Source organism: Danio rerio, chromosome 22, assembly GCF_052040795.2.
Source record: "Danio rerio strain M-AB ecotype USA chromosome 22, GRCz13ab, whole genome shotgun sequence".
Lineage (NCBI taxonomy): Eukaryota > Metazoa > Chordata > Actinopteri > Cypriniformes > Danionidae > Danio > Danio rerio.
In genome coordinates, this window is record NC_141042.1 from 26205556 (window position 1) to 26221827 (window position 16272).

At 38.5% G+C, this 16272-nt stretch overlaps 3 protein-coding genes across 3 annotated transcripts in view; all 3 read right to left on the reverse strand.

The window, feature by feature from the left end:
* The window catches only part of fam20cl (family with sequence similarity 20 member C, like), a 588191-nt gene that overhangs the window by 113646 nt on the left and 458273 nt on the right, over window positions 1–16272 (reverse strand). The gene's annotated exons all lie outside the window — the stretch shown is intronic.
* kat14 (lysine acetyltransferase 14) lies at window positions 1617–14235 on the reverse strand. The gene is given in 12 exon segments (NM_001002699.4): window positions 1617–2620; window positions 2697–2887; window positions 2973–3148; window positions 4851–4984; window positions 5066–5634; window positions 7479–7898; window positions 7968–8149; window positions 9082–9203; window positions 9414–9535; window positions 9683–9952; window positions 12162–12331; window positions 14060–14235. Coding segments are annotated over 10 exon segments (2349 nt in total). The 5' UTR covers window positions 9942–9952; window positions 12162–12331; window positions 14060–14235; the 3' UTR covers window positions 1617–2446.
* On the reverse strand, window positions 9579–14223 carry pet117 (PET117 cytochrome c oxidase chaperone). The gene is given in 3 exon segments (NM_001164812.3): window positions 9579–9952; window positions 12162–12331; window positions 14060–14223. Coding segments are annotated over 2 exon segments (249 nt in total). The 5' UTR covers window positions 14156–14223; the 3' UTR covers window positions 9579–9952; window positions 12162–12178.

Genomic DNA, 16272 nt, shown 5'->3' on the forward strand with positions numbered 1-16272 from the left:
GCCCATTCCGGCTGCTTGTATCTGATATTTTGTCCTTTCAGTCGTGACCTAAAGCTCATGACCATAGGTGAGAGTGTTGTGAAAAAAAAGATTCTAGTCTGCAAAATATTCTAAGCCTCTAAGTCATTTTTTTCTGAAAATGACACAGCCTGAGATCTCCGAAGCCTTTAGGAAAAGCAGTTTACTGTTACAGCATTAGTAACAACAGACAGGTCGTTCGAGTTTCTGCCGAACATGGGCTTGCACACAATTTAAATACATTTCTGTATCTTTTCACTCCACCCAAATTTACACATTACACACCTCCATCAGCTTCTCCGCTAATAGGATCTTAAATCTCTCAGGTGCCCGCCACCAATAAAGTCTCAGGGTCTTTCAGGGGTCTTACCCATGTCAAGTTAAGGTCTTTCCTTCCTGTTTCAAAAACAATGTTTAACAATATATCTTGTTCACTGTCCACTGAACTGTCAACTGTAAGTTCAGCTGAAGTTGATGGGTACTCATATTTTTTACAAGTCATTGCAAATGAGTGTGGGCACACGTGCAGGTGTGCCTTATCATGAGTTACAGAACAGAACACAGGTGTCCTTATGGCCTTGATTCCATAAATCTACCCTCATTGTGACATTAATGCTGCTCTTTTAATTTATCTTCTCATCTCTGACTGCATTTACACAGAATGCCTTTTTTAAGCACACATACCTGATAATAATGCCACATGTATGGGTAATAATACAATAGATAATGATACTGAAATCACTCAAATAAGTATATAAATGAGAGTAATACATTCATCAGAAATTCATCAAGACACAATGAAATCCCCAACAAGAGTAGGAACATAGATTGACCGGTAAATTGAGAGCTTTGACTTTTGGCTGAGCTCTTTCTTTAAACACACAAAACCCCAAGATACTTAAACTCCTACACCTTGGGTAAGGAGTTTCCTCTGACCTGGAGATAGCGAGCCACCTTTTTCCAGTGGAACACCATGGCCTCAGACTTGGAGGTGCTGATTCTCATCCCAACCATGTCACACTTGGCAGCAAACCGCCCCAGTGCATGCTGAAGGTCCATGTCCGATGAAGCCAACAAAACAACATCATCTACGAAAAGATGAAATCCTGTGCTTCCCGAACCGGACCCCTCTAGCCCAAGGCTTTTTGTGTTTTTTTTTTTTTTTTTTTTTAATTTTAAATAATAAAATCACAATTTTAAAACATCTATAAACAGTGTTGGGTGTATTTACTTAGAAAGTAACTAGTTACTTTTAATAGATTACTTTTCTACAGAAAAAGTAAAACAAGGGATTACTTTTAATTTTGTTGCAATTTAATAGGCACTTGCCTTAAAGGGAATCTATTATGCCCCTTTCTATAAGATGTAAAATAAGTCTCTGATGTCCCTAGAGTGTGTATGTGAAGTTTCAGCCCAAAATACCCCACAAAATCTTTAAAACTGCCCCTTTGTGCTCTTTTCAAAAGAGGGTCCGTGTAAATTAGTTACTTTTTAGACATATTAATTAAAAAAGTAATTTAAATACAAAAATTGAAAAAATAACCACATTTTAAAGAACTCGTAATCATATTTTGTGTAAAACAGTGATGGAGTCAGAATTTTGAGAATTCACACTTACCATTTTAATTCCATGATGGAAAAAAAATCAGCATCAACCAAAACCATATTAAACATTTTGATGTTTAACTAACAGGTGGCAACATTTATATCTACACAACTTTAGGTGCATACAAAACATGAGTGGTGAAAATAAACAGTACTTCTTAAACTACAAAAACAAACTGAAATGTTCAGGATACAAAGGAGGGGGAGAATTACTACGCTGGTATGGCCAAGAGAGCTCAAAATTTGCTGCAAGTTAAGAAAAATGGCTAACAATTAGAGAAAACATCATCTATTTGACAACATATCCGAATGCAAATACAGAAATGATTTGCAGTAATAACACAGACCACAGTGGAAAAGCGACGATCCTGGCTGAATGATAAACAAACTGTTGGGAGGGGATTGAAACTCCCGTTATTGTTGTCACAGGTCAGGGTGACTTTAACAGGAAGCTGTCAGGTTCGTCACGTCTGTATTTGCATGTGTTGTAAGAATTTGTGTGCATGCGTGTTGTCAAACTAATGAAGATTTTTTTCTCCATTTGTTAGAGTTTTTCTATTTGCATTTGTTTTCGTAACTTGCTCAGCGCATGACCTCTCTCGGCTTTGGTAACGCTGGTGCAAAGAAACTAAATTTCCATTGGTATAACATAGAAACAAATATATATTTAATAACTCACATACTGAGACTCACATGGGACATAACAACGAGTATATCTGTGAAAACACTAGCAAACACTCTGTCTCTCTTTTGGTCTGTTCCAAGTGACATAAAAGCCAAATAACAAGTGGCACAATGATATAGAAAACGAAACACAAACTCCTCAACGACGTAAACGCAGTAAGAATGCGTGTCGGCACTCTTTGCTGTCCACTGGATAGTATTTATCATAAAAGTCCAGGATGTACTCCTCTGTCTTGAAGCCAAACTTCTGATAAAGTAGCATGGCAGAGTTGCTTGCCGATACGTGTAGAGTCACATCTTTTCCCATGCAGGTCTATAGAGAAGAGAAAGGTCATTACTGTTTTACACTGAATGGAGTGAACTCGGTGTAGTTGCTTTCTTGGACTCACCTGAATGAGATGGTAGATCATGAATGTGGCGATACCAGCTCGCCTCCATTCTGGATGCACCAGCAGGAAAGAGATGTAGGCCTCATTGTACTTCACGTCTGGCACCATGAAGCCAAAACCAATCACGACTTTCTTGTAAAGCACCACCACGCTGAAGTCTGGGTACTGGAGGCACTCCGACAGGTCGATACCTTATGGACAAAAAAAGCCTACTTATATTCCTTCAAGATCTTGTTTGATAGAGACATGGATTAGTTTGGATGAACTGATGATTACCAGGCCAGAAGATGTCTTGGCACATGGAGTTGACAGAGGGGATGTGATTTGGCCGTACGTAGCAGTAGTCTATAGGTGCGTCAGGTTCAGCTACCCAATTCGGGTCATTCCTGTGGTGATGCGCACGAATCTCTGAGAGCAAACGCAGCTTCAGTGGTCGACTCTCATAGTCTCTCCTGCAAGATTATGTACAACATGCACAAAGCTTTCAGACAGTTGTTACAATGGTCTTAGTCTTGTCAGTCTAAACTCCTGCTTGCCAAAGAGACCTGAAGATGCAAGTTTGTTGAGAATTAAAGTTCACCATGTCCTTTTATGAGTATTTATGCACTATTTTTTTTTTTTTTAGACTTGTTCAAGTATTTTGTTCACACTAAACATTCTAAAACAGAAAAACTGCTTTTGAAATACCCAAATGATACCAAAAAAATGTTGAATATGTTGTGGTGGCTGTACTCGTATGTAAGCTTATTTCTAGCCACAGCCATATCACCTTTCAGCCCAAGACTGGTTACTCTCAGAAGCTTAGCAAAGCTAGGTTGAAAACTAGGTTGCTGTTGGAAATGGTAGTAGGGGGCGTTCAACCTGGGGTCCGTATGAGCCCTATGGTGGTTAATATGTTTGCGGCAATGTTGTAAATCAAATGGAACTTCAATTATTGGTACAGAGCAAGTACTGAGACCTTCTACTGCCAATGTATGCAGACATAACATACATGAAACACCATAGCAGATCTATACACCAGTGTAGCTGAGGCGAAGGAGGGTATATGAAAATGAGCTGAAGAAATTGTATGTCATTTTAAAAAAAGTGACAAGACAACATGTTACTAACGAAACCCATCCAGAACTTGCGGCTTTGGGTGGGAAACATTTAAGTTTGGGATAGTGACCGTAAGCTTTCCTAGAAAAAACTTAGGACAACAATCAAGGCATTTGAGGAAGTTCAGAATGAGTGCATCATTTGGTGTGGACTTTTTGCAACTATGCAGAACTTTTTCATACTAAAATGGCATCTCACATGAAAAACATAATACGATCCCTTTATCACGGAGTACAAATACTGAGCGGTATGGTTCAGTTAAGTCCAGTACACATTTATGTGCCTTTCCAAAGGTCCTCTCAAAGATACCAAAAAAGCAAACCGTACCATACCATTTTTGCACCCTTTCCATAAGGTAAGGTCTTTCACAATGGAATGATACCAAAAGGGTGAAGTTAAAATTACTGCTTAAGGCATTCAACAAGCCAGGGGAATGACAACACAGAAAGCTGCATTTTTAAATACACAGTCGAAACATTACACAGTAATAAATGACAACCACATGCCAAGAGCAAGAACAGGATCTATTGCATGGGTCACCAAACTTGTTCCTGAAGGGCCGGTGTCCTGCAGATTTTAGCTCCAACCCTAATCAAACACACCTGAACAAGCTAATCAAGGTCTTACTATGTATACATGAAACACCCAGGCAGGTGTGTTGAGGCAAGTTGGAGCTGAACCTTGCAGGGACACCGGCCCTCCAGGGCTGAGATTGGTGACCCTTGATCAATTGTATGTCCTCTGTTGTTGTTTACAAGGCCATTCACATGCTGCTTTTTCTATTTGTTCATGTTTGCCACTTGTCTACATTTGAAATAATGAACTTGAACGTGCAAAACATGGGATAAGTGAATGGCCCATACAGCTTTCTTTTTTGAGAGAAAATGACGCAGATCATGGCAAACTCCCCACGATACACTGCACCTACCAAATAAAGGAACTAGTGGCAATATAACTGCAAGCCTGATCAAGATGACCTGTACAGAATCATACTGTACTGTACTGTACTAAACCGTACTGCTCAGTGGAAATGGGTTCAGATGTGTCCATGTGTACCTGATGAATGGCTTGAGTACTCGGGATGTGTAGGGACTCTTGATGGTCTGATCCACGCAAGCATCAGAACCCATCAGCCTGTGCCAGAATGACACTGTGTGCTGATAAAACCCTTTCCTTACAGACACTGTTGACTGAGAAACAAAACAAAGCTTTTATTTTTTTTTTTCAATAGAAGCTGTAACCCATACCATATGAGTTTTCTTAGGACTTACTTGAAAGCGGTCAAGAATACGAAGGTCCTGGCTGGTGGTCCTGTATTTCTCCTCTCCACTTGTCCTGTGCCTAGCCAAACCCCCTTGTGCCCCATAGACGCCTCCTACTAGGCTGAGTGTTGCACTCACAGCCTGATCCACATCCAGCAAGGGTAGCCCTCGCTCTCTTTTAGCCTGCCGCACAAGTAACTTACGATGCAGCCTTTTGGCCTGTGGTGTGACGGCCAACGCTTGTGGGCATGCTTCCAGCTTGTGGAGCAACATGCGCTCCTCGTAAAGGCTGATGAATGTGTGGCGGGGGGCAGGTAAAGACACACAGCCTTCCCCCTTGTCCTGGAGACCCTTCCTTCGCTCTAAAACTCGTCCTCTTCTGCCGTCGTCCTGGCCCTCATCTTCTTCAACATCTCTGCCACGCTCCTCATCTTCACTCTCCAGTTCTTGTTTGATTAGCTCAGCCGGACGTAGCTTTTTCCTGACCATGATGGTACCAGTGGCCAAAGGCATGCTGGGAGGAGGAATATACTCCATCCCAGGGTCAATAACACCCTCTGCATCCAATTCTTCATCATCTGATGAAAGGTAATGCAACAAATTTAAATAAGCAAAAAGGTGTAACATGTCTTGACAAGTTTTATTCTGATTATTTTTTATTAAAGATGGTTGCACACTGTGAAGAAATAATCAACAGTATATAGGGGTTGGACAGGTGTTCTGGTTGGGTATTAAGACATTGCTATGAGTGTAAAGGCATTTCTATGGGGACAAGGGTGTTTCTAGGGTGTTCATTAATGTTCTATATCAGGAACGGAACTGCAGTCCTGGGAGGCCACGATTTTTTGTAAGGTTCATCTTAGACTAAACATATGCTTGTAATTTACAAGCAATTTTGAAGACATTCATTTTTCATGTACGTTTGATTAGAGATGGAGCTGAACTCTGCAGGACGATACACCAGGGGTGCTCAACCCTGCTCCTGGAGATCTACCTTCCTGCATACTTCAGCTCAAACCTGGATCAAAAACACCTGAACCAATTAATCAAGGCAAGTGTGTTTAATATGGGTTGAAACTGAACTATGCAGGAAGGCAGATCTCCAGAAACAGGGTTGGTCACGCCTGAGATCCACACCTTACCCTTTCTGGGTTGTTGCCAAGGAAATTATTTGGGTGTTTGTAGGATGTTCTGTGTTGCTATCTATTTGCAAGGTTGCTGCAATGTTGCTGGCCAGCTAGTAGGCAACTATGGCTACTTTTAGGGTACTCGGGTGGTTGTTAAGTTTTGCTAGAAAATTACTATAGAACTATTGGTGGTCTTGAATATAATGTTTGTATGTGGTGGATAGGGTGTTTTGCAGAATTGCTGGGATGTTGTTGTGGAACTATGGGTGGTCACAAAGGCATTTTAAGAGAGATCAATGTGGTTGTTAGGATGTCCTGACTAGAAGGAATGAAGGTTATTGAGTGTTTGGTGGGATTGTTGGGATGTTTCTAGAAAGACGGTAAGGAACTATAGGTTGCTTCTTTTAGGGTGCACTGGGTGATTTTTAGAATGTTCAATAGGATACCCTTTAAAGCAGTGGTTCTCAAACTGTGGTACAGTACATGTACCACTAGTGGTACGCGGGCTTCCTTCTAGTGGTACGCGGAGGAATGAAATGTCATGTACATGCTACATATAATTCAAAATTTATCAAAAATGATGTATATAATATGCCATATAGGACATATAGCCTATATTTCTGAGGTAATCTGCAATGTTTTTTTTTAACTGTGCAGAGTGGTAGCTGCTTTACTGGGCCTACTACGCTACTGTATCTCAATACTGCTCATTTTGGTGGTACTTGGAGAGACTATTTTTTTTTCTGAGGTGGTACTTGATGAAAAATGTTTGAGAACCACTGCTTTAAAGAATTACATTGCTCTGGGTGATTGGTGGGCAGCACGGTGGCGCACTGGGTAGCACGATCACCTCACAGCAAAAAGGTCGCTGTTTCGAACCTCAGCGGGGACAGTTGGCATTTCTGTGTGGAGTTTGCATGTTCTCCACGCGTTTGCGTGGGTTTCCTCCGGGTGCTCCGGTTTCCCCCACAAGTCCAAAAACAAGTGGTACAAGTGAATTGAGTAAGCTAAATTGACCATAATGCGTATAGATGTTTCCCAGTGATGGGTTGCAGCTGGAAGGGCATCCACTGTGTAAAACATATTCTGAATAAGTTGGTGGCTCAATCCACTGTGGCGACGCAGATTAATAAAGGGGCTATTGTGTGACTATTCATCCATTTTGGTTTCCATCTGATACACTAAAAAGAACAGATACACCCTCTAGACACCAGGTAGCAATCAAATAGAAATTTAAGTCTTAACTAATTAACTATAAAAAAGTTATTTGCTGGATAGCAAGTGTAGCATCTCACCGTGGAACAGAGCCTGAGGGGGCATGACATCCGGGATCAGATCGGCCTCTGACAGCAGGCTGGGCGTAGCGGAGTGTGAGGCAGGGGTTCCAGGGGCAGAGAAGTCAGGAGAAGGGGATGGGGATGGAGAGGTGAGGGGGGTTCTGTCTGATGAGCTGAGGGAGGAAAAGTCAATGACTTCACCCTTCTCCAGATAAGGCTCGGGCCGTCGAGCACGGTTGCCCAGTTTCACAGGTGTAGACGAGGCACTGCGGTCAAGAAACCCAGCCGCCTCCTTCTGTGCACGTCGAATCTCTTTTGCCTCTTGTGTTCGAGAACGCTTTTCTTTCAGCTGCATGGCGTTTTCCACTGGGTTACGACTTCCCCGCTTCCTCAAACCCTCCACTGTGATTATGGGGTCCAGAGATGGCTTTGACACAGCTTAAAACAATAACACTTCAAATAAATGAAAATCCTGCATAACTTTTAAAATGTTAAAACCATTATTACCTTTTGCCTTGACCGAGGCTGCAGAGCTTTTGTCACCCTCAGGGCGAAGAGTAGGTGGACGATTCTGAACCAGCTTCCACCAACCCGGTTCACCAAACTCCTGCGCTCCTGAACGGAAAAACGTTGGGCTGCCGACTGACAGACATCCTGCCACTGTGCTCCACCACGTGGACGTCTTCTTTCTTAAGTGTGTAAACCATAAAAAGCAAATATATCCAGGTTTTAGTCTGTTCACTCTGCGACCATATTTGTAATGCCTCCTGGTGGTTCAACCTAAGCCAAGGACTACATAAATGAATGGGAGAATCCTGAAATCTCAACTGAACTTTTAAATACATTATATATTATATACTCTCCAGCCTCTGCTGCCTAGGCAGCAGCTCTACACAAGAAGTTTGGCCACAGGAGAAATGGTCGTGCCCAACTGAGCATGATTTTTCTCTAGTTTGTTTCCTTCACTTTTGTCAGTTAGTGAAGTTTGTTCCTCACCACTAGCTTGCTTGGTTTGGAACTTGTGAATCTGTGCATTGATGGATTTGCTCTTCAGTGTTTGGACTTTCAGCAGTAAAATTTAAACCACACTGAACTGAACCAAACTCTGCAAACTAAAGTGACAGTTTCAATTTACGAGAACTTCTATGTTAAGCTGCTTTGGCACTATCTACATTGTAAAAGCGCTATAGAAATAATCATTTCTTAACTGTTGTTGCTTAAGCAGTTTGCTCCAGCTACTACGCATGTGCAAAGACTTGCATGACACCAATCTCCTTTATGGCTGTATCAATATTAACCAGGTGACACATTAGAAAAACTGGAAAACAAAGTGAAACTGGAGCAAAGTCTGGAAAACGACAATGAAAGGACATGATATGCCATGCAATGTGATCTCTCAAAATCAACAGAGACACACGGTTGACAGGTATTGATGTAACAATCAAGCAAATCTGTAGGTTGACAATTGGCTATTTTGATCAGATGGGAGTACTTTCTTTGCTGTGGCGGCCATACAGAGCTTTGCACTTTCCCCAATTTGTAGTAATGCAAGTTGACCATCTTTACATATTAAGAGGGTTTGTCATTACAATTTTTTTCTAGTTTTGGTACTCAGTCTCACCTAGAACCAAGTAGGAAGGTCCAGTGGCGACTGATAAATGCGCAGATATCTTCTTTCCATCTGAAGTATCCTTGTCGTCCAGTTCCCTCTAAAGACAGGTTATACATGGCCAACATCACCACCTAAGAACAGAAAATCAAACATTTCATTCACTTTGTTGGAATGTAGAACCTAATCATAGACCAATTCATAAACATCACTTTAAATATGATAATTTATTTTTTTGAAAAATGTTTAGGTATGTGTGAAGACATTTTCATTGAAAACAGATGCTGAAATGTTCTTTCAGATACTTTTTTTCTAGTTAAATATCATGGCTTTTTTATGTGTACCTGCTGCCAGGTCAGCCTCATCCTCTCAAAACTCTCCTTCCCATCTTCAGCACAGTCGGAGCAGATGAACTTAAAGAAGTTGTCTCCTTTAAGGTAGCTGGGTTGCTCTCCACGTAGCTGGACTGAACCATACAAAGAAGAAATAAAGGAAAAACAGCTGAGACCTGGTTTCAGATCAGGCTTTATTGACCAAGCAAACACATATTGCACATAATATGATCCCACAAGGGTGCATCAAACATGTCGTCCCCTTTCCCGAATCTTCTCACCAGCCGGGATCCATTTGTGGCACTTGTCGCAGTAGAAGGACATGTCCTCGTTCCAGCTTCCCTCTCCGTCCTCCCCAATGTCGCTGTTCAGAGAGTCTCCGCTCTGGTCATGGGACAGATCCACAGATGCTTGATCCTCCGATTCCACAATGAGCAATGTCTCTCCCTCCACTTCCCCCTCCTCCAGACCCTCAGAGGCCGACGTGCACATGGTCTCCTCGTCCTGCACCGTGAGACCCCGCTGGTCCCCACTGTCCATTTTTTTTTAATCTTGTAGATGAGAGGAAGAAGTTAAATCAAGGGTTTCATAATGTTACATTAAAATTGAACTGATATTGAAATTGCAATTTTTTGCAAACCTGTATGTATATTCAGTATATTCAGCACACCATTGCAGTGCAGTTTCGTACTTGTACAATGATAGACTTCTTTTAACTCAAAAAAAGGGTTGGCAAGTCCTAAATTTAATTCTCTATAGCATCTTATCACACTTTAATGGAAAATTGTTGAAAATTAATTGTTTATATCCTAATAGGAACAACTTTTGAATCTATTCAGCCTGACGGGAGCACTAGCTTAGCATAAATCATTGATTCTGATTATCCCATTAGCATCTCATGCTCAAAATATTCAATTACATCTCAATAATTTTTACCGACTTTTTAGTGAAGCTTTATAAACTAATTTCGGGAGGAGCACATGATATGATTGATCGCAGCTGGTGTCTCATTCGTAATTAGCAATAATCCAATCAGATCGATTCAAGCCTATAATAAATAGACCAATTTCACCCTACTGCCTTACCTTTGTTATGAAAGAATTCCCCCTTCCACCCCTTTTCTTACTTTACCAGAAGGAACTCTCGAGTCTTACCTGATCTCGGACCCCTTACATGCTGACCAGGCAGGAGCCCTGGGCTCAATCATCTCTGAGCTTAGGATTCTCTCCCAGGACAGCATGCCAAACCTGCTAATAGCGTCTAAATGTGAACTCTTAAATTTCTATTCCCGGTAGTTTAAGGATTTAAGGTATTTTACAGTACTTTAGAAATACTCAAAAATGTCTCTGTCTAAAAAATGTCTTCAAACTATTATATTTGATTTACCAAAGTCACACAAATGGAAATTTCACATTGGTCACATCCACAACGGAGAGACTTCACATCCATAACAACACTTTTTCCTCATAAATTCAAAAATATGAAATAAAATAAAATCAATCATGTTTGTTCTATAGTGAGCAACTCTTATACTTTCGGGTTTCTTTTGGGTTGTGCAGTTTAATTCACAGAATTTCTCAAAGTATGTTTTACACTGTAAACCCGCAGACTTTTTTGGTCACATCCATAACGCACGTTTATTTTCCTCGTTTAAAGTACAAAAAATGTTTACAGATCAATATTATTCTGTTCCTATAACTCTGTGGTCAGTTGTTCTGGAAAATATAAACAGATGTTTCATTATAATGTTAACATATGCTTTCCATTAATCTATTTGAGTTTTTTCTGCAAATGCCACATCCATAACGCAGGATTTGCTCAGTTACATTGTGTACTTACACCTGTGGAATTTAAAAAGTTGTCATTTCCTAGGCCGATATGGCTAGGGTTTACATGCTCTAATCTAGCCTAATAATCAAGGAACAAGCTTTGAGCAAGATGCTAATGGTCTAATCCAACTCAATGAATTTATGCTAAGCTACAAGTGCTCCCGCCAAACCAGGTGATTTTACATTGAATTACTTTATTAAAGTTCACAAGCATTTCTTACCACTTAACTCCAACAATAGCTATATTATAATCCACATTAATGCACAATAGCTTAACTTTTATTGTAAAGATTCACTTTTTGACAGCCTAAACGTTTTAGCCATTAAAATTAATGTTTTTCAAGAGTTGAATGTTCTTAAAAAAGTGATTTCAATGATATTGTTCTTCTGTGCCATTATAGTCACAGCTGTGAAGACTTCAATATTCTTTCACATTTAAAATTATGTTTATCATAATATTTTTTTGTTGTTGATGTGAACAAGCCTTTAGACCTAGCTGAGAAACAGTTCAATTCATTTCAATCTTTTTTTTCTTCTCATTAATTTCTTCTATTGTGCGTCATTTTGTTTACTGTTTTATTATTACAGACAGTACGTTATTTCAATTCCTGTTTGCAATACGTCAAATCGGTATTGATAATGTGAAATTCAGTTAGCTAAAAATTAAAAGATCTCTTAAAAACCCTATTTATTTATAATAATATAAGATTGTAAGTGTCAAAACAACTAAATCAATAGCACTTAATAATTTAGTAAAATGTTTGGACCAGTAAGTAAGTAAAAATCCTCAGCATTAAATCCTGATATACTGTATAATACCTCACTTTTATAGAAATGCTCAAATTTGTGAATGCAAATATATAGCCGTAAAAGAAATCCTGGTAACAGCTGCACAAATGTACATTTCTTTATAAATAATAATTAATTGTACCAGTATAGGTGTTCGCTTTATGAATCGTGTGTTTCTGAGGCTTCAGCCTGTCGTCGGTTGCGCTCTGTCACAAGCTCTCTCGTCAGCTGGATCTGCTCCTCAAGCGCACGAAGGTTCTCGCGCTTCCGTTCCAAACGCTCCAGATCACGCACAACACCCTCGCGCAGCCTCTGTGGATGTGAGTTAACAGGTTTATTGCATATTTTTACTGTTTAGAAATGTTATGATATGAAAGAAAACTATTTATAAACAAGATATAACTAATGTTATGAGTTATAGGTAAGAAATAACAATGGTAAGTTTCTTTGTCATTAAAATCCTCACAGAACTTTGATTTTGTAATTTTTTTTTTTTTTTTTTTTTTATGTAAATGAAATTGGTTTGAATGGAAACTGGATTGGCCGCACTTATTTCTGCTGGTAATGTTTTGTTTTTTATTGGTGGCATGTTAAAATCAGTAATTCCTAATGGAATATGTCCCAAAACAGACAGGTAGAAACCATTATGTACTGGTTTTAATGGTTAAAATTGTAATGTTTTATTGGTGTTGGTAGAGAAAACTATTAGAATATGTGACTGTGAGGTAAAGCGACAGTTCATTAGGGCTGCATGATATTGGAAAAATCTGATATTGCAATGTTTTATTTTTTGGCAATAAATTTTGCAATATGAATATATTTTTAGTCCAAATATCAAATAAATTCTTAGACCAAGTAGAATTATTGTTTAACTTTCACCATCAAAAGAAATAAGTGAGAATGAAGAGTTTGTTGCTTGTTTTAATGAAATTATCTGCCAGTGGAGTGAGTGAAATAATCTTATTTTCACTTTCAACAAGACAAAACATTTTAGGATTTTTTTTTTGCATAAATCATAGAAATTATATATAAATACATTGATTAAATACAATTCTGTAGCTCCTGCTCAACTATAATTCAGACTGAACTTTGTGGATGTGCATATTGCAATGCTAAAACGATATATTGTGCAGCTCTACAGTTCACCTAAAAATTTGTCATCATTTACTCACTCCTGCACTTGTGCCAAACCTGTTTGAGTTTCTTTCCTCTGTTGAACAAAAATTAAGATGTTTTGAAGACTGTTAACAGAGAAAAAAAAACAGCCACTGACCTCCATATTAGCTACGTTTTATTATTATAATAAATGTCAATAGCTGCTGCTTTCCAACATTCAGAATATCTTGTTTTGTGTTCAAAAGCTCTAAAGAAACAATTTAAGTGTAAATAAATGGTGTGGAACATACAATTTTGAGTAAACTTTTTCTTTTAAAATATTGATGTAAAGTTGGTTTTGCATTTACACAGTCAGACTTTCTTCTTTATAATATAGTTTCAGAAAAGTATTCTTTGCAAATCATTAATAGTGAAATCATACTTGCAGCCAATGACTGTCAAAACACAACTCGTTCACAGTCAATTAAATAGTGCTAATGGTTTTTTATTATTATTATTTTCTTTTTTTAAGTTACACTGGCATGTGATTTCAGACGGAATATTCTTAGTACTATGGTAAACATTATAGGAGCATGTCAGTGAAGTTGTCTCTGAACGAATGTGCAACTACAAAACCAACTTTACCACAATCTCCAAAGTTTTGCCTTAAAGCAGGTATGAGATAATTACAAAACTACAAATAAAATGTAACGAAAACAACAGCTACTATTATGACAAAACATATATACCCTACGAACAGTACATTTCAGCCGGAATACCCCAGTAAATCAGCTTTTATCATAGTGCTTTTATTGTAGTCTATAAAACCGATTATTCTGCAAATCTGTACATGTTCCTGTACTGAATGCAACTGAAAAACATTGATGGACCCTTCAACAGCAGTGCCTCATGCTCATTTGGCTAGAAGGACACGGATCTATTTACCTGTCTGTCCCAGTTCTGCTTGATATGAACGCCTGCAACGGTGCTGATAGTGAGCACTATCGACAATCCCAGGACAACCTTAGAAGCGGTAGACATAGTTATGAAGCATTACTGAGGATTAAACTACAGGGTGATGGTGGACTGCTAGGGCACTTTGATAACAGAATGGAGCATTTTCTTTGATGGTGATTTCACCAGGATGTAACGCGCATTGCTGTCGCCTAGCTGTCAGGAGTGGTGGTGTAGTTAAACAATAAATGTTACGCATGCGTATTCTTTAATCGAGGGCAAAGCTTTTTGTCGATGGTAAAGCAATAGTTCACCCAAAATTAAAAGATCTGTCATCATTTACTGGCCAATTCCACCAAATAGGTGCCTTTTTATTGTGGCAAAAACAGAATCTAATAACACAAACGTAACCTTTCAAAATATGTATTGGTCCAAAAACAACTAACGAGTCTTTTAAAAAGCATGGACAAAAGTATATCAGGTAATTACGTTTTTTTTCCCCTTAAGACAGTGATTTTCTTTTTAAAATTTCGCTTGTTAAATTTTCAAACATTTTATATTTGTGTTTAAAAATCAATATAAATGCACGCAAGGGGTATTTTTCTAAAAATGCAATGTTATTTTTGCTTAAAAAAATAAGAAAATACACACACACACACACACACACACACACACACACACACACACACACACACACATACACACACACACACACACACACACACACACACACATATATATATATATATATATATATATATATATATATATATATATATATATATATATATATAATTTTTTTAATAAATGTATTTGAGGCAAAGATGAGATATAGAGTTACATAACAATGCAAAAGAAAATGAAAAAAGCTAAGATTTTAATGCTTATATTTTACAGTGTAATGCAGTGTTAAAGACTAAAAATACTATTTTTCAGTGTTTTAGGTAGTTTTTTTTTTTTCAATCTTTTAAATGTTAGAGATTTGATTTGTAGTTTGGACCATATAAAGGACAGTTTGCTTATTAATAGCATGCATGTTTCAGTTATTTTTTAGCATATTTATAGATATTTAGTCCTGGGGACAGAAAAGGCACACATTCAGTGGTATGGCCCTATTTTTGTTTCAAACCTTTATGAGTTTCTTTTTTCTGTTCAACACTTTTACCCGTTGACTTGCCAATTTGTTTTTCCTACTTTAAGTAATTGGTTAGGTTTTTCAGCTTTCTTTAAAATATATTCTTTTGTGTTGAACAACAGAAGATACTAAAAAAGGTTTTTAACCACCTGACGTAGAGTAAAAAGTGAGTAAGCCTTTATTATTTTGACTATCCCTTTAGGTATCCAACACATTTCATCCAAGATTTATCAACTCATCAACTGCAGTGAAATGCCAGAGGAATCCACTTTTCATTGACAGGGTTTTTAATAAGATCTTTGCTTCAGTCAGATTTCCACTCTTCATTTCTCACTTCCTCTCTTTCTGTCCTGCCCCAGGTCTGAATCCACATTTGAAGAGTAATAATGTATTCTGGACACAATCCTCACTGTCCTCGGCCTCTGTCCTCATATACTGTCCATCCTGCAGAATGTTGGACTCCTCTGTAAACTTTAGTGTCTGGAGTATGTGTGTGTGTGTGTGTGTGTGTGTGTGTGTGTGTGTGTGTGTGTGTGTGTGTGTGTGTGTGTGTGTGCGTGTGTGTTTGTGCACATCTCACTGAGTCACAACTTACACAAGGAACAAGTTATGAATGAGGGATTGTGTCTGATTTCCCACTGCTCACACACAATAAAGTAATGTGGCAGATGTGAGAATCCTTTCTGAATTCAAAATAAGTTTGATCTAAGGGGAAACAAATGGGACACAGACTTTTAAAAAATGTAGAGGTATTAAAGGGATAGTTCACCTAAAAATTAAAGTTCTGTCATAGTTTATTTATCGCGCCACATTGAGATTATAGTTTCTAGCCAAATTGTCCTAAAAAAAAACAATACTACTGTCATAGTGCAGAGAGTAACTGAACTGAACAACAAAATTGTTGTATGAAATTTTTCCAGCGTGATGCTAATTGTGAAATTCAATGATTTATGCTAAGCTAGACTAAAAGTGTTTCCGCCAGACTCTGAGATCAGCTGAATATATAAAAAATAAAGTAAAGCTCGGCTGTTTAACCCTAAGGGAGTTAAAATAAGTCTATAATTGCAAG